Raw genomic sequence first — 22,544 nt, forward strand, 5'->3', positions numbered from 1 at the left:
CCTAACCAAAGGACTACTGGCTTGATTTGTGGGGTTGTCAGCGATAGCTACATGTTTTTTCAACACTGTCACCAGCCTTAGGAACAGAGCAGGGGGTAACACTTGGAGGAAAGGAGCAGAAGATATTCTTCACAAATGTGGATGCTGGACTAAGGGGGGCTGAAGTAATTGCAATTCGCTCCATATATTTTGATGACTGATGTTCAGAGAAATAATGTAGTTTGAATTAGTTACTCTGGATCACTGAAGTTTCTATTAAAATGGTTAAAATTCTGTCTCTTTATGAATGGACTGCTCTCCTAGAAGTCAAGGGGCTCCACTGCTCTGCCTAGGAGACTACACACCACCAGCCACAGGGACACTTTGGTTCCACATTTACTGCATAAAATGAGAAGAAGGATATTCTTAAAAAGAACTTGCTGAGAATGAACTTTTTCACCAGCAGACAGAAACAAATGAAAATAAATGTACACTGCAAAGATATTAATTACAATAATTAGGCTGACTTTCTGATTACAGACACTAACTCCTTGAACATATAAATTTTTTGATACTGCTGAAATGTGTATATTACAATAACTCTTTTCCTTTTTTATTTCTTTTAAAGATTTTATTTGAGAGTGAGAGAGAGAGAACGTGCATGCATGAGTCAGGGGAGGGGCAGAGGGAGAAGGAGACTGCCCGCTGACCAGGGAGCCGGATGGGGAGCTCAATCCTGGGAGCCTGGGACCGTGACCTGAGCTGAAGGCAGATGTTTTATCAACTGAATCATCCAGGCACCCCTCCATTGTAATTTTTTTACAGAATTAAGTATCCCCCATTTATTAATTTACAAACTATAATAAAATCTGACAGTTATTTCATCTCACTAAGGGCTTTGCTTTAAAAAAGAAAACTGGGGACACCTGGGTGGCTCAAGGTGGCTCAAGTCGTTAAGCGGCTGTCTTCAGTTCAGGTCATGATCCCAGGGTCCTGGCATCCAGCCCCACATTGGGCTCCCTGCTCAGCAGGGAACCTGCTTCTCCCTCTCCCTCTGCCCACGCTGCCCCCTGCCCCCTGCTCGTGCTTGTGAGCGCACTTTCTCTCTCTCCCTAATAAATAAATAAAATTTTTTAAAAACAATTTAAATGGGTAACTGTGGTACATTCATATTATGGACTCCCACACTGAAATGAAAAAGTACCAACTACTGCCACACAAAATACAGATGAATCTCACAGGCAGGCTATAGCAAGAAAAAATCTAGACACTAAAGAGACTATGTGGTGTGATTCTACTCCCATAAAATTCAAAATGATTATGGAGACCACAACAGTGGTTACTCGGGGAAAATCCTAATTAAGAAGGGGTGCAACAATGGAGGCGACATAGGCGAATACTATAAATATCCAGTGAGCTGTGTCCTTGGACTGTGACCTTTACTGTAAGTTAGAGCTTAATTATAAGGAAAAAAAAACCAATAGTATTCTCCTATACCAACAAAAAACAATTAGAAAGTGAAAACTGTTTAAATACATCCCATTCACAACAGCAACACAAACCATAAATTACCTATAAACCTTTAAAAATTTTATCAAATAATAAAGCTTTACTGAAGGACCTAAAATTAAGAGGCACAATATAAACAGCTTTTCTGTTTGTTTTAATTCAACAACACCGCAAGCCTAGAAAGTGGCAATGAATAAAGGCCTTGGCAAAGAAAGAGAAATTGCAATCAGATATGATGGTGGACAAGGTCAGGACTATTTTAAGAAGCAGTAAGGCACTGTCTCCACAGCAAGAGCAATACCTGCTCCCCAAGTTCAAGAGTCGGGCAGGCAGACACATCTGAAATGCAGATCAGCAGACATGCACTCTAAGAAGCCTCGTTAGAATTTCAAATTCTATGGACAACATGTTTTTATAGCCTCAGATTAAGCACTTGGGTTTGATATGAATCTTTTTGTAAAGAGAAGCATACCTGGTGCCATCACACTGCACAGGCATATTTGCAAATTTCCTTAAAACTGGTTTATTAATCCAGTATTTCTATCACCTCTTCTGAAATTGGGGGCACCTGGCTGACGCAGTCAGTAGAGCATGCAACACTCAGTCTCAGGGTCGTCGGTTCAAGCCCCACATTGGGCATGGAGTTTATTTAAAAAAATTAAAATTAAAAAAAAAATTGGGGCACCTGGGTTGCTCAGTGGGTTAAGCCTCTGCCTTCAGCTCAGGTCATGATCTCAGGGTTCTGGGATAGAGCCCCGCATCGGGCTCTCTGCTCAGCAGAGAGTCTGCTTCCCTCTCTCTCTGCCTACTTGTGATTTCTCTGTCAAATAAATAAATAAAATCTTTAAAAAAAAATTTAAAACAGATCCACTTAAGCACTAAAAGCATAATGACAAAGTATCGTGCCCTTAAAAAAAATCATATGAAATTCAGGTTTTTAAAAAAAATTAAACTTGTTAAGTCAGGAATGCTAAGTAAAATGTTGGCAATACCGTATCTCTGGTTTACTCTTTACTCTGACACGATCCAAGGGACAAAAGAGCAAAATCATTCTTAATTGAAAAGAACACAATGGGCTGATAAGTCACTCCAACAGAGAAGACCACCACACAAAGCTTGGGTTACAGAGCACTGGACTTTGTGAACACTTATTTCTAACGAATTTTAGAAATAATAAATTGATACGGACTGTGACAGGAAAAGATAACAAAATACCCTCAAATTCATGGAGGAAAAAACTGAAGCGGAAAACTAACACAAAAGCACTTTTGTTCTCTAAAGCACAGAACCAAGGGAACCTGAGGATTTCCTAAATTCAAGTCCATTCTTGCTTTTACATACGCCCATAGGTGCTGATACAGATGAGGTATTTGTGATGGAAAGACAACAATCCCCCTTCCCTCAATCCTGGGGACTGTTTCGAGCACTTGCTCACAAAACTCGCCTTTGAGGAGGAAGGAAATATAAGGACTGTTCTCGAGGTACACAGGGCTGCCAATCTGAGCCTGCCCTACCGATCTAACCAGGGACAGGCGTATCAATCCAGAAACCAGAAATCCGTGCAGAAGTCTAGAGCAATCTGGGACATTTGAAATAAGAAAGAAAAAAAAGGTTTAAAGTATCGATTTTGTTGTTTGTCCTCAGAGAAGAGATGAAGGATTGTTTAGACTTTTGGGTCCTGTCCCAGGAACAAGGGACACAGTGGCACAGTCCTGAGGACACCAGGCGGACAGCAAACAGGGAGCAAGGAGAAAAGGAAACTTGGCAGGAGGCCTGAAATGTGCCAGCCCATCAAGAAACAGGCAGAAGAGAATTAATTTAGAACAAAGAGAGAAGACAGAATCCAGTGATCCCCTTTCCTGTTTTTTACTAGATTTCTAAAGACCAGAAACCCAACACTTACTCAGATATATAGATACATATTTTCAGTAAAGATCCCTTTAAAAGTGTTGGGATGTCTGGATGGCTCAGTTGGTCAAGCATCTGCCTTCCGCACTGGTCATGATCCCTGCTCAGCAGGGAACCTTCATCTCCCTCTCCTGCTACCCCTTGCTTGTACTCTTTCAAATAAGTAAATAAAATCTTAGCGGGGAGTGGGGGGATCCTTTTGTAAGTGTCTCAACTGTGCTTTCTAAGAGTGGAGGGGGGTGGGGTGGTTGAGGACAGAATTTTAAGAACATAGGTCCAAAGTGGTACAGGGGAAATCAAAATGAGAAAACACCAAAAGAAAGAAGAAAGGTGCCTCATCCTTCTCACCTGAAACACGGCCTACTCCCAGTTTGTGTGGGATTATTCTTTAACAAGAAGCTGCAGGAATCCCTCTGCTGGGACTAAATTCTTCAGGAGACCCATATCTAAGCCAGGTAAGTTTCTGCCTCACACATTACAAGTGAATCTAAACACGGTCAAGCCTAGAAAGTACACATGTAAAAGGATAAGATAAAGTGTTCTAGGGGTGCCTGGGTGGCTCAGTGGGTTAAAGCCTCTGCCTTTGGCTCCAGTCATGATTCCAGGGTCCTGGGATAGAGCCCCACGTCGGGCTCTCTGCTCCTCGGGGAGCCTGCTTCCTCTCTCTCTGCCTGCCTGCCTCTCTGCCTACTTGTGATGTCTCTCTGTCAAAAAAATAAATAAATAATCTTTTTTAAAAAAGTGTTCTAAAAAACAAAACCAAAAACCACAGAACACTTAAAATGAGACTAAACTGCTAAAATATGGAATGAGGAACTTCCTGGACTTATCTCATGCTACTGAGCTCACTGAGACCCAAAGCTGAAGAGAAGCTTCTGCACAACCGAAAAAAAGATGCAGAGGGACAGTACCAGGCCTGTTCTCACAACCTTGATTTTTTTTTTTTTTTTTTTAAGATTTTATTTATTTGAGGGGCACCTGGGTGGTTCAGTCGTTAAGCATCTGCCTTTGGCTCAGGTCGTGATCCCAGGGTCCTGGGATCGAGCCCCGCATCCGGCTCCCTGCTCTGTGGGAGGCCTGCTTCTCCTTCTCCAACTCCCCCTGCTTGTGTTCTCTCTCTCACTATGTCTCTATCAAATAAATACAATCTTAAAAAAAATATATATTTTATTTGACAGAGAGAGGGATCACAAGTAGGCAGAGAGGCAGGCAGAGGGTGGGGCGGGGGGAAGCAGGCTCCCTGCTGAGCAGAGAGCCCGATCCCAGGACCTTGAGATCATGACCTGGGCCGAAGGCAGAGAATAACCCACTGAGCCACCCAGGCACCCCTACAACCTCGATTTTAGATGTGACCAGTAACTCTCGTCTCTTCTCTCCACCTCCATCCTACTATAGCTCCACTGGTGAAGCTGAGCACAGAGGGGGCAAGAGGACAGGACTGAGGCAGAGGTGAAGTGAGGTGACTGGAAAATGGATGTAGACACCTCCACTTGGGGCTTTCCCTCACAACATCTTTTGAATAAAATCTGCTCTGTTGCAGAACAGAAACAAAAGAACAATACTTCTTATCACCCACCAGCATTTCAAGTAGCTATAACTGGGTTTATAACTAGAGGTCATTCCAGCTACAAATCTGCTACCCTGCACTAGGGATATTCACAGGTGTCCTGCGATGAAAGAGGTAAAATGTGGAAATAAAACCTCTTACACCTAGGAGAGGGGAACCCAAAGCTCTGGTGACAGCACTGAGCTTTTTAGATTACTTGGGGGCCTCATTTAGAACCCACCCCCATTAAAAATGATTACCAGCTTCAAACAAGAAACATCTCCAGAGTAAGGAATTATGCAACCATGAAATAGCTCCTGTCTTTCTTGTAGTATCTCACTGATACCACAAATCTGTTAGAACTCCAAAGGGGTTCTAAATCACAGAATTCCGAACTATTTTAAAAGATGCACCAAGAGACAGCATATACCTAAAAATCAAGATATGGCTACAACCCAGAGGCATGTTCTTTGGTAGTGAAATCACACACTTAAACATTTTGATGCTAGGGACGCCTGGGTGGCTCAGTTGGTTGGACGACTGCCTTCGGCTCAGGTCATGACCCCGGAGTCTGGGGATCGAGTCCCGCATCGGGCTCCCAGCTCTATGGGGAGTCTGCTTCTCCCTCTGACATTCTCCTCGCTCATGCTCTCTCCCACTGTCTCTCTCTCAAATAAATAAATAAAATATTTAAAAAACAAAAATTTGATGCTATACTACTCTACAGATTATCTGAAAATATGATCAAAGAACAGATTATTCAGACATGGACATTGGAGTATTTCCAGCTGTAGCTGGGGGAAATGATGAAGGGTCCACCACAGAATAAAGCTCCACTGAGTTTTGCTCTTTTGGGATAATCTGCTGCTATGTACATCCCGCATATGGGCTGTGGCCAACTCAGATGTCTCCCCCAAGGACTAGGTTCTTGGTATCCTATATTCCTGCCTCCTGCGAGACCTCCCCCACCTTAAGGCCAAACACCATAATTCCTCATAGAGTCACACATTCAGAAAACAATATGAGCAGATTCAAGGGCACAAAACTGAGAGATCCTCCCTCCATTTAAAACTACATCCCACTGGGGGTGATACAATGACATATCTGAACATCTATTGGGTTATGACTTTATTATCAGGTACCTACAAGCAGATGAGCAATGTGAAAAGTGAGTGTGGGGAAAGCCTATAAAAAGAGGTAAATGACCTGTTTAATGCCTCACAAAATGCAAGAGAGTTTCAAAGCTTCAAGCAGATTACATTCCATCTGTCTTCTACCCTCCAGTGAAACACCAGAATGACTACATTTAGAGGCACCTGGGTGGTTCAGTCAGCTGGGCATCCAACTCTTGATTTCGGCTCAGGTCATGATCTCAGGATTGTGAGATCGAGCCCCATGTGGTGCTCTGTACCAGATGTGGAGCCTGCTTAACATTCTCTCCCTCTGGCCCCACCCAAAATAAAAAGATTCTCCCACTGCCTAATATGTGCACATGCTCTAAAAAACAGCTTTAAACATCAGAAAATACTTCGAACAACTCCACAGACAGCACACAGTTCCAAATAGAGAGGGATCAACTTTCATCTACATAAACCCATCAACAATGTCCCAACTTAGGTAAGTGCAGAGATGTCTCCAAAGAAATATCATTCCATAAGAGTGGGTCCCAAAATCTCTCTGCTCTCTCAGCTTCCTTCCCTGACCTTCAAGTGACATAAGGAACTGAGCCGGAACATGTAGAACTCTCAGGATTCTGGGAGTCAGGAACATGTGAAAAAGAAAGAGTGGAACTCAACCTGGAAGCAAACATCAATCTCATGATTAACAAGTTGTTAATCCTTCAATACACCAATTCAACTATTTTCTCTGTCAAGAACTTAGATTTTCGACTATCTGTCCTAGGTACTTTTTTTTTCTTTCTGAATTTTTACTCAAATTCTAGTTAGGTAATATAGTTAAGTAACATATACGTAATATTGGTTTTAGGAATAGAATTTAATGATTCATTACTTACATATAACGCCCCGTGCTCATTATAACAAGTGCCCTCCTTAAATAACCATCCCCCACCCACTTCCCTCCATCAACCCTCAATTTGTTCTCTATTGTTAGAGTCTCTTATGGTTTGCTTCCCTCTCTTTTTTTCTTTCCCATATGTTCATTTGTTTTGTTTCTTAAATTTCACATACAAGTGAAATCAAACGGTATTTGTCTTTCTCTGACTGACTTACTTCACTCAGCATAATACACTGTAGCTCCATCCACATCAGTGTCAATGGCAAGATTTCATTCTTTTTCACGGCTTAGAATTGTAGATACATGCCATTGGAGTGCATGTGTCCCTTTGAATCTGTATTTTTTTACCCTTTGGGTAAATACCTAGTAGTGCAACTGCTGGGTCATAGGGTAGTTCTATTTTTAACTTTCTGAGAAACCTCCATACTGTTTTCCAGAGTGGCTACACCAGTTTGCATTCCCACCAACAGTGTAAAAGTGTTCCCCTTTCTCTGTATCCTTACCAACTTCTGTTGTTTCCTGTGTTTTTCATTTTAGCCATTCTAAAATGGTGTGAAGCGGTATCTCATTGTGGCTTTGATTTGTATTTTCCTGATGATGACTGACGTTGAGGATCTTTTCATGTGTCGGTTAGCCATCGGATGTTTTCTTTGGAAAAATGTCTATTCAAGTCTTTTGCCCATTTCTTAACTGGATGTGTCCTAGATACTTTTTGGGTAAGGTGTTATATGAGAAAATAAAAGTATATGCTATACTGATGAAGCTAAACCAATGCTAGAATTTTTAAGCTTTTAAGGTATTAGAAATATAAAAGTAATGACTTAAGGTTCTCCTTAAGGAGCTAGAAAAAGACCAGGACAACACCTGGGTGGCTCAGTCAGCTAAGCATCTGCCTTCAGCTCAGGTCATGATCCCAAGGTCCTGGATAGAGTCCCACATCAGGCTCCCTCCTGAGCAGGGAGCCTGCTTCTCCTTCTGCCTCTGCCTGCCGCTCCCACTCCTTGGGCACTCTACTCACTCTCTCTCTCTGACAAATAAAAAAATATCTTAAAAAAAAAAAAAAAAGCTAGAAAAAGACCAAAGTAAGCAGAAGAAAGTAAATAATAAAGATATAATCAGTCTCAATAAAATGGGGGGGGTTAAGAATGTCAAAAGTAGGTCTTTAAAAAAAATCAATAAATTTCATAAATCCTCTAGAGAAACTGATCACTAAAAAGAGAACATATTAAATACTACTATCAGGGATGAAAAAAGTGGTATCACTAAAGACCCCATAGGGTATTAAAAGAATAATAAGGTAATATTATGAGCAACTGTATGTCAATAAATTAAACAAGTCAAACGAAATGGACAAACTCCTCGAAAAATACAACTTAACAAAACTTAACACAAGATAAAATATAAAATCTGAATGGTCTTGTATCTAGCCAGAAAATGCAATCTATCAAAACTCTTTCCACAAGGAAAACTCCAGACACATAGTTTCACTAGTCAATTCTATCAAACATTCAAGGAAGAAATAGCACAAATCTTGCACAAATTCTTCCAGAAAACAGGGAGCAAAAAAACCACGTTCCAATTATTTTAAGAAGTCCATTATCCTTGATAACAAAATTACCCAAAACATACATACATACAAAAGAAAAAAGATTATAAACCAATATCCTTCATGAACAGACACAAAAATCCTTCAAAAAATTTTTATTAAAACAAATCCAGTGATGTATAAAAAGAGTAATGTATCATGACAAAGTGGGGAATGCAAGGTTGATCAAATATCTGAAGAATCAATGTAATTCATCTTATTTATAGGAGTATGAGGATTAAAACCATAGATCATATCTCAATATATAAAGAAAAAAGCTCAACAAAATTCAACACCCATTTATGATTAAAAACTCACAAATTAGGGACACCTGGGTGGCTCAGTGGACTAAAGCCTCTACCTTTGGCTTGGGTCATGATCTCAGGGTCCTGGGATCAAGCCCTGCATTGGGCTCTCTGCTTAGCAGGGAGCCTGCTTCCTCCTCTCTCTCTGCCTGCCTCTCTGCCTACTTGTGATCTCTGTCTGTCAAATAAATAAATAAAATCTTTTAAAAAAAAAATCACAAACTAAAAGTAGAAGGAAATTTCCTCACCCATAAAGGACACTTATGAAAAACTTGAAAAACCTAAGCTGACATCATAATCAATGTGAAATTTTGAACATTTCCTTCATATAATCAAAATAAGAAAAAGTTGTCCATTCTCACTATTTCTACTCAACACTTATGAGCCAGTGCAGTAAGAAAAAAGAAATAAAAAGCATAAAGAACAGAAAGGAAGAAATAAGACTTTCTCAATCCATAGATAACCTGATTGTTTACAAAGAAAATACTCAGGAATCTACAAAACAACTTCTATAAAACTAATATGTGAATTTAGCAAAGACAGGATACAAAAAGCCAGTATACAAAATTCAATTATATTTTTATATGCTAGCAGCAACAATTAGAAAACAAAAATTAGGGGCACCTGGGTTACTCAATCAGTTACACGTCCAATTCTTGATTCCAGCTCAGGTCATGATTTCAAGATTGTGAGATCATGCCCCATGTCAGGCTCTGTGCTAGGTTTGGAGCCTGCTTCGAATTCTCTCTCTCCCTGTCCTTCTGCCCCCTCGCCCACCCCCAGGCCGAAAGAAGGAGAACAAAAATTTAAAAATTCACTGGAGTAACTTCATGAAAAAGGCAGAGCAGGAAGCTTCAGGAATCCACCCTTCCACTAAAACAACTACTGAATTTGGAGGAACTGTCTAAAGTAACTTCTGGAACCCTGGAGTGTAGCTGGAAAACATGCCACTTCCAAGGTAGAACTTGATGAAGAGGCTGGTGAATTCTGGTAAACTTCAGCCTTTTGTATATCAACTACCCAACCTCCAACCCTAGGGCAAGAAGCAGTGGGAGGGCTGCCCTCATTTCTGGTGAGGCTTGCTGGAGGCTAGGATGGGCAATAAAGACCTTGTCCTCCAAATATGTATTCCGACTGATGATGGCTGCTTTTGATCACTGAGGAGCAGGCAGAGGCCGGTAACCGTTGCTTTCAATACTCACAGGCTGAAGCAGCTTCTAGGGACATTTAAGCCTTGTTTTTACTTTCTTCCCCTTTTGGGAGCTTATCATTTAAGGAAATCTTTATCAGGTCACTGTCTAACTGCAGAGATCATGGAACAGAAATAGACACACATTTCCAGTATTAGTTTGAAAAAGCCACAAATAGAAGTCTCTAACACTCAAGGAGCAAAAACTAGCAATCACTGTGAAGTGGGAGAATCAGATTTGTAAAATTACAACATAATACTCAAGTGTCCAGTTTTAATTTAAAAATTACAAAACAAAGAAACAGAAAATTAATGACCACTCCCAAGAAAAAGAAAAGGATAAAAAAAAAATTCCTGAGGAAGCAAAAACACTGGAATTATTATTGATCAAAGACATTAAATAAACTGTCTTAAATACATTCAGTGGACTAAAGGAAACCATGGTCAAAGAGATTCAGGAAGATGATGCATGAACAAAATGAAAATACCAATAAAGAGAGAAATTTAAAAAAGGACAAAACAAATTCAATATCTCAAAACAGAAAAATATAATAACTGATATGAAAAACTCACTAATGGGGTTCAACTACAGATTTGGGCAAAAAGAAGAAGTATTAGTGAACTTGAAGATAAAACAATTGAAATTATTCAACCTGGGAGGCAAAAAAATCAAAAATAAAAACTAATGAAAAGTAAAGAGTCTTTTCTTTGTTTTTATTTTATTTATTTTATTTGAGAGAGAGAGCACAAGCAGGGGGAGGAGCAGAGGGAAAGGGAGAAACACACTCCCTGCTGAGTATGGAGCCCAACTCGGAAATGCATCCCAGAACCCTGGGATCACAACCTGAGCTGAAGGCAGACGCCTAACCAACTGAGCCACCCATGCACCCCAACAGTAGAGTCTGAAGGACCTGTGGGACATGACTAAATATAACAATATATGCATTACAGAAAGAGAAGAGACAAAATCAAGGGCAGAAAAAAAATTTGAAAAAATAGCAGCCAAAAACTTTTCAAACCTGAGAAAAGCCATGAATATACATGTGAAAGAAGCCTAATGAGCCCTTCTTTGAGGATTAACCCAGACACATTATAAAACAAAAACACACGATTAAACCATTGAACCCCAAAGACAAAGAGAATATTTAAAGCAGCAAGAGAGAAGCAACTCCTACTGTACTAGAGATTCTCACTAAGATTAACAGCTGGTTTCTCTCCAGAATCCTCCAGAAGGCAGTGGGATGACATATTTAAAGTCCTGAAAGAAAATACTGCCAACTAAGAATTCTATATCCTGTAAGGCAATAAAAAGAAAACTGAAAAATTCACAAATCTGTGGAAATTAAATAATATACCCTTAAACAACTACTACGTCAAAGAAATTACAAGGGAAGTTCCTGACACAGAAAATGAAAAATAAATAAATAAATAAATAAATAAAAGGCTTCGAATTAAGAAGTTAACGGTCTACAGAAGACACCATCTTATATGTAGAAACCCCCAAAATTACCCAAATAAACACAAAACCACTGTTAGAGGTAATAAAAAACATTCAGGAAATTTGCGGGATACAAAATTGCCACACGAAAATCGGCTGCATTTCTATAGGCTAGCAGCCAACAATCTGAAAAGGAAATTAAGAAAATAATCCATTTACAATAGTATCAAAAAGAATGAGGGCGCCTGGGTGGCTCAGCCAGTTAAGCTGCTACCTTCAGTTCAGGTCAGGATCCCAGGATTCTGGGATCAAGCCCCAACTCCAGGCCTGAGTCAGGCTCCCCGCTCAGCAGGGAGTCTGCTTCATCCTCTCCCTTTGCCCCTCCCCCTGCTTGTGCTCGTTTTCCCTTTTTAAAAAAAAAAAAATATTTTATTTATTTATTTGACAGAGAGAGATCATAAGCAGGCAGAGAGGCAGGCAGAGAGAGAAGGGGAAGCAGGCTCCCCGCCAAGCAGAGAGCCTGATGCGGGCCTGGACCCCAGGACCCTGAGATCATGACCTGAGCGAGCCGAAGGCAGAGGCTTAATCCACTGAGCCACGCAGGTGCCCCTGTGCTCGCTCTCTTGCTCACTCTTTCTAATAAATAAAATCTTTAAAAAAAAAAAAAAAAAAGAAAGAAAAGAAAATGGTGAAGAATCAATTTAACTAAGGAGTTGAAAAACTTGTATTCTGAAAACTACAGAAGACTTCTAAAGAAATTAAAGACCCAAATAAATGAAAAAACATCGTACGTTGATCAATTGGAAGACTTAATATCATTACGATGACAATACTACCCCAAGAGATCTACACGCTGAATGTAATCCCTAACAAAAAACCAATGGCAATTGCAGCAGAAATCTAAAAATGAACATGCGGTCAAATGATATTCAACCAGGGTGCCAAGACTATTCAATGGGGAAAGGACAATTTTTTCAACAGGTGGTGCGGGGGAAACTGAACAGCCACATGCAAGAGTAAAGTTGGAGCATTACTTCACATCATATACGAAAATTAACTCAAAATGGATCAAACACCTAAACTTATAAAACTTAAATTATAAAACTCTTAGAAGAAAACACAGCAGGGTACTTAGTGACCTTGGATATGACAATGATGGATTTTTATTTTTTTTAAAGATTTTATTTATTTATTTGACACAGAGAGAGAGCGCGTGAGAGAGGGAGCACAAGCAAGGGGAGTGTGAGAGAGAGAAGCAGGCTTCCAGCTGAGCAGGGAGTCCGATGTGGGGCTCCATCCCAGGACCCTGGGATCACGACCTGAGCTGAAGGCAGACGCCCAATGGCTGAGCCACCCAGGCACCCCTGTATTTTTATTTTTAAATAACGATTTTATTTATTTGAGAGGGAGTGAGAGCTAGAGAAAGAGAGAAAGCACACACGGAGAGAGAGAGAAAGAAGCAGACTCCCTTCTGAGCAGGGGTTTCTGACGAGGGGCTTGATCCCAGAACCCTGGGATCATGGCCTGAGATGAAGGCAGACCCTTAACTGACTGAGCCACCCAGGCACCCTGACAATGATTTCTTAGCTATGACAACAAAAATACAGGCCAGAAAAGAAAAAAATAGATAAATCGGACTTCATCAAAATTAAAAAACTTTTGTGCATCAGGAGTGCCTAGATGGTTGGAAGAGTATGTGACTTATCTCAGGTTTGTGAGTTTGAGTTGGGTATAGATATTACTTAAAACAGAAAGAAAAAAAAAAAGTAGGGGCACCTGGGTGGCTCAGTCATTAACCATCTGCCTTCAGCTCAGGTCATGATCCCAGAGTCCTGGGATCAGGCCCTGCATGGGGCTCCCTGCTAGGTGGGAAGCCTGCTTCTCCCTCTTTCACTCTCCCTGCTTGTGTTTCCTCTCTTGCAGTCTCTCTCTCTGATAAATAAAATCTTTTTTTAAAAAAATAAAAAATAAATGGAGAGGGGCGCCCGGGTGGCTCAGTGGGTTGGAGCCTCTGCCTTCAGCTCAGGTCATGATCCCAGGGTCCTAGGATCGAGCCCCGCATCGGGCTCTCTGCTCAGCAGGGAGCCTCCGTCCACCTCCTTCTCTCTGCCAGCCTCTCTGCCTACTTGTGATCTCTGTCAAATAAATAAATAAAATCTTTAAAAAATAAAAATAAAAATAAAAAAATAAATGTGAGAGAGCAAGTTGTGGTAGTTTTTAAACTTCAAGTGTTTCAACAGTTCTCCCCCCAAATGGCAGAGTCTGCTTCTCTCCTCACCTTGAGTATGGGCTGGACTTAGTGAGTCAGTACTAAGGAACAGAATGTAATATGGCAGCAGTAACAGTCTGGGGATGCCTGGGTGGCTCAGTCGGTTAAGCATCTGCCTTTAGTTCTGGTCATGATCGCAGGGTCCTGGGATCAAGAACCACGTACGGGGCTCCCTGCTCAGCGGGGAGTCTGCTTCTCCTTCTGCCCCTCCCCCTGCTCATGCTTGCATACTCTCTCTCTGAAGCAAATAAATAAAATGTTAAAAAAGGAACAGTCAGCAACGGGGTCATTAAGAGGCATGCTCTTCACTTTGTCTTGAGCCGTTTATTCTGGAGGAGATAACTGCATGTCATGAGGATACTCAGAGAGCCCACATATCAAGGAACTGAGGCCACCTGCCAAAAGCCACGTAAGTCATCTTGGAAACAGACCCTCCAGCTCTAGGCAAGCCTTCAGATGACTGCAGTCCCAGAAGACATCTTAACTGCAACTTCCTGAGAGACTGTGAGCCAGGACCACCCAGCTAAGTCACGCCTAAGTTTCTGATCTTCAGAAACTGAGGCAGTGTTTACTGTTAAACGCTAAGTTTTGGAGTCAATAGATAACAAATACACAAGTCTTTTTAGCAAATGGTGCTGGTAAGGGAACAAGAAGTTATCGATATGGAAGAAAAATTAACCTCAACCCCAATCTTAAAGAATACACAGAAATGAATTCCAAGTGGATCAGAGACCCAAATGTAAAAACTAAAACTCTACAACTTCTGGATGAAAACACAGGAGAAATCTCCAACATTGAGAGGTAGGCAAGGGTTCCTCAGACACAACAAAAGGCAATAGATAACCATAAAAGAAAACACTGATAAATCGACTTTAACAAAACTGAAAACTTATCTTTAAAATATATCTGTAAGAAAATTAAATAGGCAGGCCACCCCAGAATGAAAGAAAATATTCACAAAACATGTACCTGACTGGTATTCTATATAAGCATCTCCTAAACCTCATCTTCTTTTTAAGGATTTTATTTCTTATTTGACAGAGAGAGACAGCCAGAGAGGGAACACAAGCAGTGGGAGAGGGAGAAGCAGGCTTCCTGCTGAGTAGGAAGCATGATGCGGGGCTCAATCCCAGGACCCTGGGATCATGACCTGAGCCAAAGACAGATGCTTAACAACTGAGCCACCCAAGTGCCCCATTAAACCTCACTTTTAAAAACATTAACAGGTATGACTCTTTGGAGCACCCTTTTGTTTGTTAGCTAGAAGCTGCCCTATTCATCAATCATTGAATAAAGCTGATCTGATCTCTTTAAAAAAATAAATAAATAAAAATAAAAACATTAACAGCTCCACTTCTTTTTAAATGGGCAAAAGATTTGAACAAGTACTTCACAAAGGAAGCTATACAAATGACCACGAAGTACAAGAAAAAGTTCTCAACATGACTAGTAATCAGGTAAATGCAAATTAATAGCACAATGAGGTATCACAATACTTTCAGGAATATGGTTAGAATTAAAACCACTGACAACACACTGCATGTTGCTGAGGATATGGAACAATCACAACTCTTCATACATTACTAGTGTAACAGTAAAATGATACAACCATTTTGAAAAAGGTATTAAAAGTTTCTTATAAAATTAGACATACATCTACCCTATGATCCAGCAATTCTATTCCCTTCTACCTCCCTATTCCCCAAGAGAAATGAATGTATATGTCCCCAAGAACACTTGTACAAAATGTTCACTGAAGCTTTACTCATAGGGGCGCCTGGGTGGCTCAGTCAGTTAAGCATCAGCCTTCCGCTCAGGTCAAGATCTCCAGGTCCTGGGATCAAGCCCCACGTGGCTCCCTGCTCAGTGGGGAGCCTGCTTCTCCCTCCCCCTCCCTTCGCTTGTAAGCCTTCTCTCTGTCAAATAAATAAACAAAATCTTAAAAAAAGGAGAAAAAGTCTTTATTCATAAGTCAAACACTGGAAACTGCCCAGATGTCCACCAACATAACAGTTAAACTGGAATGTTCATGCAATGAAATACTACAAAGCAATAAAAAGGAATTAACTACTGATACAAACAACAGCATGAATAAATTCCCAAAACATTAAAATGTGTGAAAGAAGCTTTACACGAGAGTATGATGCCTTTTAGTATTATTTAGTATACAAGAGTTTTATTCCATATAATATTCTCTTTTTTTTTTTAAAGTAGGCTCCACACCCAGCACAGACCCCAACACGAGGGCTTGAACTCACAACCTTAAGCTCAAGACCTGAGGTGAGACCAAGAGTTGGACACTTAACTGAATGAGCCATCCAGGTGCCCCAGTATTATTTCATTTATATGAAATTTTAACTGGCCAACTAATCTATGATGAAAAAATTCAAAGCAGAAGTTGTCTCTGGCTAGAACAGAAGAGCATTTTAAATTAATCCCCATATAAAAACAAATACAAAACACAGGTGGTAGCTCTGGGTCGTGATCTGGTCCTGGGATCCAGCCCGGCATCAGGCTTCCTGCTCAGCTGGGAGACTGTTTCTCTCTCTCTCTCACCCTCTGCCCCTTCCCACTGCTTGTCTTCTATCTCTCTCACAAATGAATAAATATTTTTTAAAAACTTTAAAAATAAAATTATTAACAGCTTATCTGTATAACTCTGACAAACAGCAGCTTACCAGTTATCAATGTATTCTCTTGGCTCTAAACCCAGCTCTGCAAAAATGGAGCTGGACCCATTAAATATTTTTCCTTTGCCAGCTGATATTTAGCTTTGTTGGAAGACAACAGAAGATTCTACAAAAAGGAAAAGGCTTTGGGGCACCTAGGAAGCTCAGCTGCTTAAGCATCAGACTCCTGACTGATTTCAGCTTAGGTTGTGATCTCATATTTGTGAGATGGAGCCCAGAGTCAGGCTCTGTGCTCAGCATGGAATCTGCTTAAAATTCTCTCTCCCTCTGCCTCTGCCCCTCCACTCACTCATGAGCTCTTTCTCAAAATAAGTAAATGAAATCTTAAAAAAAAAAAAAAGACAAAATAAAAGGCTTCTTTTTTCCCCTGGGTCTAGTAGCTCCTCTCACCAGGCCCGACACCCAGTGAGCTCCCCTCAGTGCCTCGCCTCTGGTGGGTGGCCAACTCCCACACTGCATCATGGTCAGCAGTACACAGTGGCCAGCAGCTTCCTCTGACACCTCACTCAGGCAGTTTTGTGGCAGACTGTTTCCAGTAAGACTCCTCTCCATAAATGCCTTTCTCCAATATCCTAGAAGATAGACTCCCAGCATGTTCTCCCAGTGTGGAACCACGATGACTTTCTCTGTCATCCAGTTAGGCACGACCACCCCCTTTTCCCCAAGACATGGATCTCGGCCCTGGGCTTCCTCAAGCCTCCGTATCAGACCTAGGGCTAACGGCTGCTCCTACATATGCTATTCCTATGTAACTTAGAGTTCTCTCTACTTTTTACTAGCCAATCTCTCATTACTCCAATCCCGTTACAGTTTTAACAATTCTTGTATTAAACTTTACATGTTCCGAGGTGGCAGGGTGGCTCAGTTAGTTAAACATCCAACTCTTGGTTTCGGCTCAGGTCAGTATCACCGGGTCGTGAAGCTGCTCCGCACTCAGCGGAGTCTGCTTCCCCTCCCCCTGCCTGTGTAAGCGCCCACTCTCTCTCCCTGTCTCTCTCTCAGCAAATAAATATTTAAACATTACCTGTTCAAATTCCTGCGTGGTTTTTGCCTCCCAAATGGACACCAACAGTTGTTCCGAGTTGAAAAGGCTAAGTAGCACAGACTGAAAGTGAGAAATTTTATTATCTACAAAATCCACACAGCTCTGCTTTACTCACAATTCTCCCAATAAAAACTAATTCAACATTGTAAACAGCCAAGTTCACATGCTGAAGGGTCCAAGCAGCCCTGCCTGATATGCTCTGCTTTGGGAAGTTACTCGAGCTTAATATCTGGCTCCCTGAGGCCAAAGACAGCTTTCCTTGGAGACACTCATGAAATAGCTAACACAACCACATGTTTTATAATACATCTTCCCAAACACAGTAGAAACTACTTAGCATTCATTCTATGTTTTATGCTAAAGAAATCACTTGAACTTTCAGGCAGAATATAAAAAACCAAAACAGCCTATGCACATCGTGTGCTTGCCTGAAGTATCTAGTGTGCTACTTGGCCCTGACCCATTCAGCATCCTCCAGCTGAGCAGAATCTTACATATTCTTTTTTTTAAGATTTTCTTTATTCATTTGAGAGAGAGAGAGAGAACAGAGAGTAAGACAGAGAGGCAGACTCCCCGCTGAGCAGGGAGCTGAATGCAGGACTCAATCCCAGAGCTCCAGGATCATGACCGAAGCCGAAGGCAGATGCTTAACCCACTGAGCCACCCAGGAGCCCCCGAGCAGAATCTTTATAAGTTTCAAAATACTCTCCACTAAATCAAGTTTGTTACCAAACAGCAACTATAAAGTCTCCTAATCAATCAGGGACCATTAATACAAAATCTGAAAAAACTTTTAAAAATACATAATCAGAGCAATCAGAGCTTCCAGACGTGCCTCTCTCCCGGTTTCCTGGGGTTTCCTCGCAGCATGGCCCCCAAACGCCAGTCTTTGCTCCCGCCTCAAACGAAGAAACCGAGACTGCCTCCTGCCTCCAAGCCAGGGCAGACGTCAACATCTCAGCACTTGCATAAGGGAGAAAAAGAACAGCAAGAAGCAATTGAACATATTGATGAAGTACAAAATGAAATAGACAGACTTAATGAACAAGCCAGTGAGGAGATTTTGAAAGTAGAACAGAAATATAACAAACTCCGCCAACCATTTTTTCAGAAGAGGTCGGAATTGATCGCCAAAATCCCCAATTTTTGGGTAACAACATTTGTCAACCATCCACAAGTGTCTGCACTGCTTGGGGAGGAGGATGAAGAGGCGCTGCATTATTTGACAAGAGTTGAAGTGACAGAATTTGAAGATATTAAATCAGGTTACAGAATAGATTTTTATTTTGATGAAAACCCTTACTTCGAAAATAAAGTTCTCTCCAAAGAATTTCATCTGAATGAGAGTGGTGATCCATCTTCAAAGTCCACTGAAATCAAATGGAAATCTGGAAAGGATTTGACGAAACGTTCAAGTCAAACACAGAATAAAGCCAGCAGAAAGAGACAGCATGAGGAACCAGAGAGCTTCTTCACCTGGTTTACTGACCATTCTGATGCAGGTGCTGATGAGTTAGGAGAGGTCATCAAAGATGATATTTGGCCAAATCCATTACAGTACTACTTGGTTCCCGATATGGATGACGAAGAAGGGGAAGGAGAAGAGGATGATGATGATGATGAAGAAGAAGAAGGATTGGAAGATATTGATGAAGAAGGAGATGAGGATGAAGGTGAAGAAGATGAAGATGATGATGAGGAGGAGGAAGGAGAGGAGGATGAAGGAGAAGATGACTAATGGAACACTGATGGATTCCAACCTTCCTTTTTTAATTTTCTTCAGTCCCTGGGAGCAAGTTGCCGTCTTTTTTTTTTTTTTTCCTTTTTCTTTTTCTTTTCTCCTCTCGTGCTCATTCGCCCTGTTTTTTGAAGTCTCCTTTTTCTCTCCCTTTATACCATGGTTCTCAGCTTATTTTGGGGGGAAATACCTTGAGCAGAATACAGTGGGAAAAGAATCTCTACCCCTTTTTGTTCCAAATTCATTTTTGTCCCTTCCTGTCTCAACAAAAACAAAAACTTTATGGAATCAACACCACCGTGCTCTGTGGGAAAAAAGAAAAACCTTCTGCTCCCTTAGCTCTGCTGGAAGCTGGAGGGTGGTAGGCCCCTGTGTAGTAGTGCATAGAATTCTAGCTTTTTTCCTCCTTTCTCTGTATATTGGGCTCAGAGATTACACTGTGTCTCTATGTGAATATGGACAGTTAGCATTTACCAACATGTACCTGTCTACTTTCTCTTGTTTAAAAAAAAGAAAAAAAAACTTAAAAAAATGGGGTTATAGAAGGTCAGCAAAGGGTGGGTTTGAGATGTTTGGGTGGGTTAAGTGGGCATTTTGACAACATGGCTTCTCCTTTGGCATGTTTAATTGTGATGTTTAACGGACATCCTTGCAGTTTAAGATGACACTTTTAAAATAAAACTCTCTCCTAATGATGACTTGAGCCCTGCCACTCGATGGGAGAATCAGCAGAACTTGTAGGATCTTATTTGGAATTGACATTCTCTATTGTAATTTTGTTCCTGTTTATTTTTAAATTTTCTTTTTGTTTCACTGGAAAGGAAAGATGATGCTCAGTTTTAAACGTTAAAAGTGTACAAGTTGCTTTGTTACAATAAAACTAAATGTGTACAAAAAAAAAAAAATACATAATCAAGTATGTATGTTGAGACCCTGCAGAACAAATATTATACTAAGACAAACACAGTTTCTATCCTCAGAAAACTGAAAGCGAGGATGGAGGGCATCCTCCCCACACTCTAAAAAATGTCTAAGATTCTATAGCTATCTCATCTGTGGAAAGCATGGTATCCTGGAAACCTTCATAATATTTTCAAGTGTGGGAATATAATTGTGGAGGGTTTCAAATCCCCCCCCAAAACCAGCATCAATATGCATAGTCAGGGATACCTGGGTGGCTCAGTCGTTAAGCGTCTACCTTCAGCTCAGGTCATGATCCCAGGGTCCTGGGATTGAGTCCCACATCAGGCTCCCTACTCAGCAGGAAGCCGGCTTCTCCCTTCCCCACTCCCCCTGCTTGTGTTCCCTCTCTCACCGTCTCTCTCTGTCAAATAATAAAATCTTAAAATATATATATATATCCACGGTCAGGAAAAATCTTTCTGAGAACAGCATTTGAAAATGTTTCCGTAATCAATAAGTAAGAGAAAAAAACTGGGGCGCCTAGGTGGCTCAGTTGGTTAAGCACACAACTCTTGATTTCGGCTCAGGTCATGATCTCAGGGTCTGCACTGGGTGTGGAGCCTGCTTAAGATTCTCTCTCTCCTGGGGCACCTGGGTGGCTCAGTGGGTTAAGGCCTCTGCCTTCAGCTCAGGTCACGATCCCGGGGTCCTGGGATCGAGCCCTGCATCGGGCTCTCTGCTCAGCGGGGAGCCTGCTTCCTCCTCTCTCTCTGCCTGCCTCTCTGCCTACTTGTGATCTCTGTCTATCAAATAAATGGATAAAATCTTTAAAAAAAAAAAAAAAAAGATTCTCTCTCTCCTTCTCCCTCTTCCCCTTCTCCTCCCTTAAAAAATAAATTAAAATTAAAATAAATAAAACTGAAAAACACAACATCTAAGTCCTATGGCAGTTTACTTGCATTATAAATCTAACTTCAGGCTAAATCACAAGAGATGGTCTCCCACTGTCTCCCATTCTCTACCCTGGCAAGGGAACAACCTGTTCACATCACTTCAACTACCAAAACAATGTTATAGTGCAGATATGAGGCCTCCATATGACCCCACTGACTATACTGGTTTAGACAAAATTTCAACTTTTTTTAAAGGTAAAACTGAACACAAACACACACACAAACACAAACACAAAATAACTGATCTGGGAAGAAAGAACAGCAGTAAAACAAGGCTGTTGGTGTACCAGAGCTATTCACAGAGTCCTCAGTAGATGAGCAATCAGACAGGCTACAGGGAAAGCAAAGGCTATGGCTACCAAAGGGCTCCAAGACGAGCAGAGAGAAAGTCCCCTGCCTGGATTTTATGACTTATTAGTCAAATGAGGAACTGCAGAATGAATTATCTGAACTTTTTCCTATGAAGGATTGTATCTTAGTCTCAGTGTGCATGAAGACCAGAAATCTGACCTGCTTTGTTCAGTGGTTATGACCCAACAACAGTCTTATACTTGAAAAGGTAAAATCCTTAAAGGAAAGTTGGATTTGTTTTTATCACCCCTAAGTGCTTTTACCTAAAAGTAACTCTTGTATCTTTGTAGGTGTCTTCTCACTCACCCTCAGATTCTTGATAAGGACTTCTCCATAAAGAAGTTTTGTTGTTGTTGTTTAAGATTTTATTAATTTATTTGACAGACAGAGATCACAAGTAGGCAGAGAGGCAGGCAGAGAGAGAGAGGAAGGGAAGCAGGCTCCCTGTCGAGCAGAGAGCCCGATGCGGGGCTCAATCCCAGGACCCTGAGATCATGACCTGAGCCGAAGGCAGAAACTTTAACCCACTGAGCCACCCAGGTGCCCCTTTACCGTAAAGAAGTTTTACAAACAGCTCCAAGAAGTAGACCTTCAGCAGCCCCCAAGAGATAGTATTTCAATAGAGGCCACAGTACAACAATAAACCTTCCCCAAGCACAGATTACATTTTCCCAGGTAAAGTAAGTACCTACTCACAGCCCAGTTTCCCAGGTATCATGCCAGGGTACAAAGCTGCTTAAAAGGAAAAGTTGTCTACATTTAAAAGATGAGGAAACTAAAGCACAAAGAAAATAAGCAGATGAAAGCTAAAGCAAAAATGAAAAAGCTCTACCTAGCCTACTTTATAATTGGTTCTGAATCTAAACATTTGTCTAAATTCATGACAAATACAAAATGCCATGTTACTTCTTAAAAAGAGCTGTTCATTAAAAAAAAAAAAAAGAACCCCAAGCATCAAGATTTTGTATATATAAAAAAATTACTACATGGAGGTTTATAGAGGCTTTATCTATAATCGCCAAAAGTTGGAAGTAACCGAGATGTCCTTCAAAAGGTGAGTGGAGAGGGATGCCTGGACGGTTCAGTCAGTTAAGCATCAGGTCATGATCTCAGGGTCATG

At 41.0% G+C, this 22,544-nt stretch overlaps 2 protein-coding genes across 3 annotated transcripts in view; one reads left to right on the forward strand and one right to left on the reverse strand.

The window, feature by feature from the left end:
• IP6K1 (inositol hexakisphosphate kinase 1) overlaps nucleotides 1–22,544 on the reverse strand; it is a 64,560-nt gene that overhangs the window by 30,724 nt on the left and 11,292 nt on the right. The window lies entirely within an intron of this gene.
• Nucleotides 18,333–20,122, forward strand: LOC116873881 (protein SET-like). Its single transcript, XM_032868082.1, has one exon. The coding sequence runs from the start codon at nucleotides 18,348–18,350 to the stop codon at nucleotides 19,215–19,217; it is 870 nt and encodes a 289-aa protein (XP_032723973.1). The 5' UTR covers nucleotides 18,333–18,347; the 3' UTR covers nucleotides 19,218–20,122.

The sequence above is a fragment of the Lontra canadensis genome, unplaced genomic scaffold (genome assembly GCF_010015895.1).
Source record: "Lontra canadensis isolate GAN:19392208 unplaced genomic scaffold, GSC_riverotter_1.0 scaffold35, whole genome shotgun sequence".
Lineage (NCBI taxonomy): Eukaryota > Metazoa > Chordata > Mammalia > Carnivora > Mustelidae > Lontra > Lontra canadensis.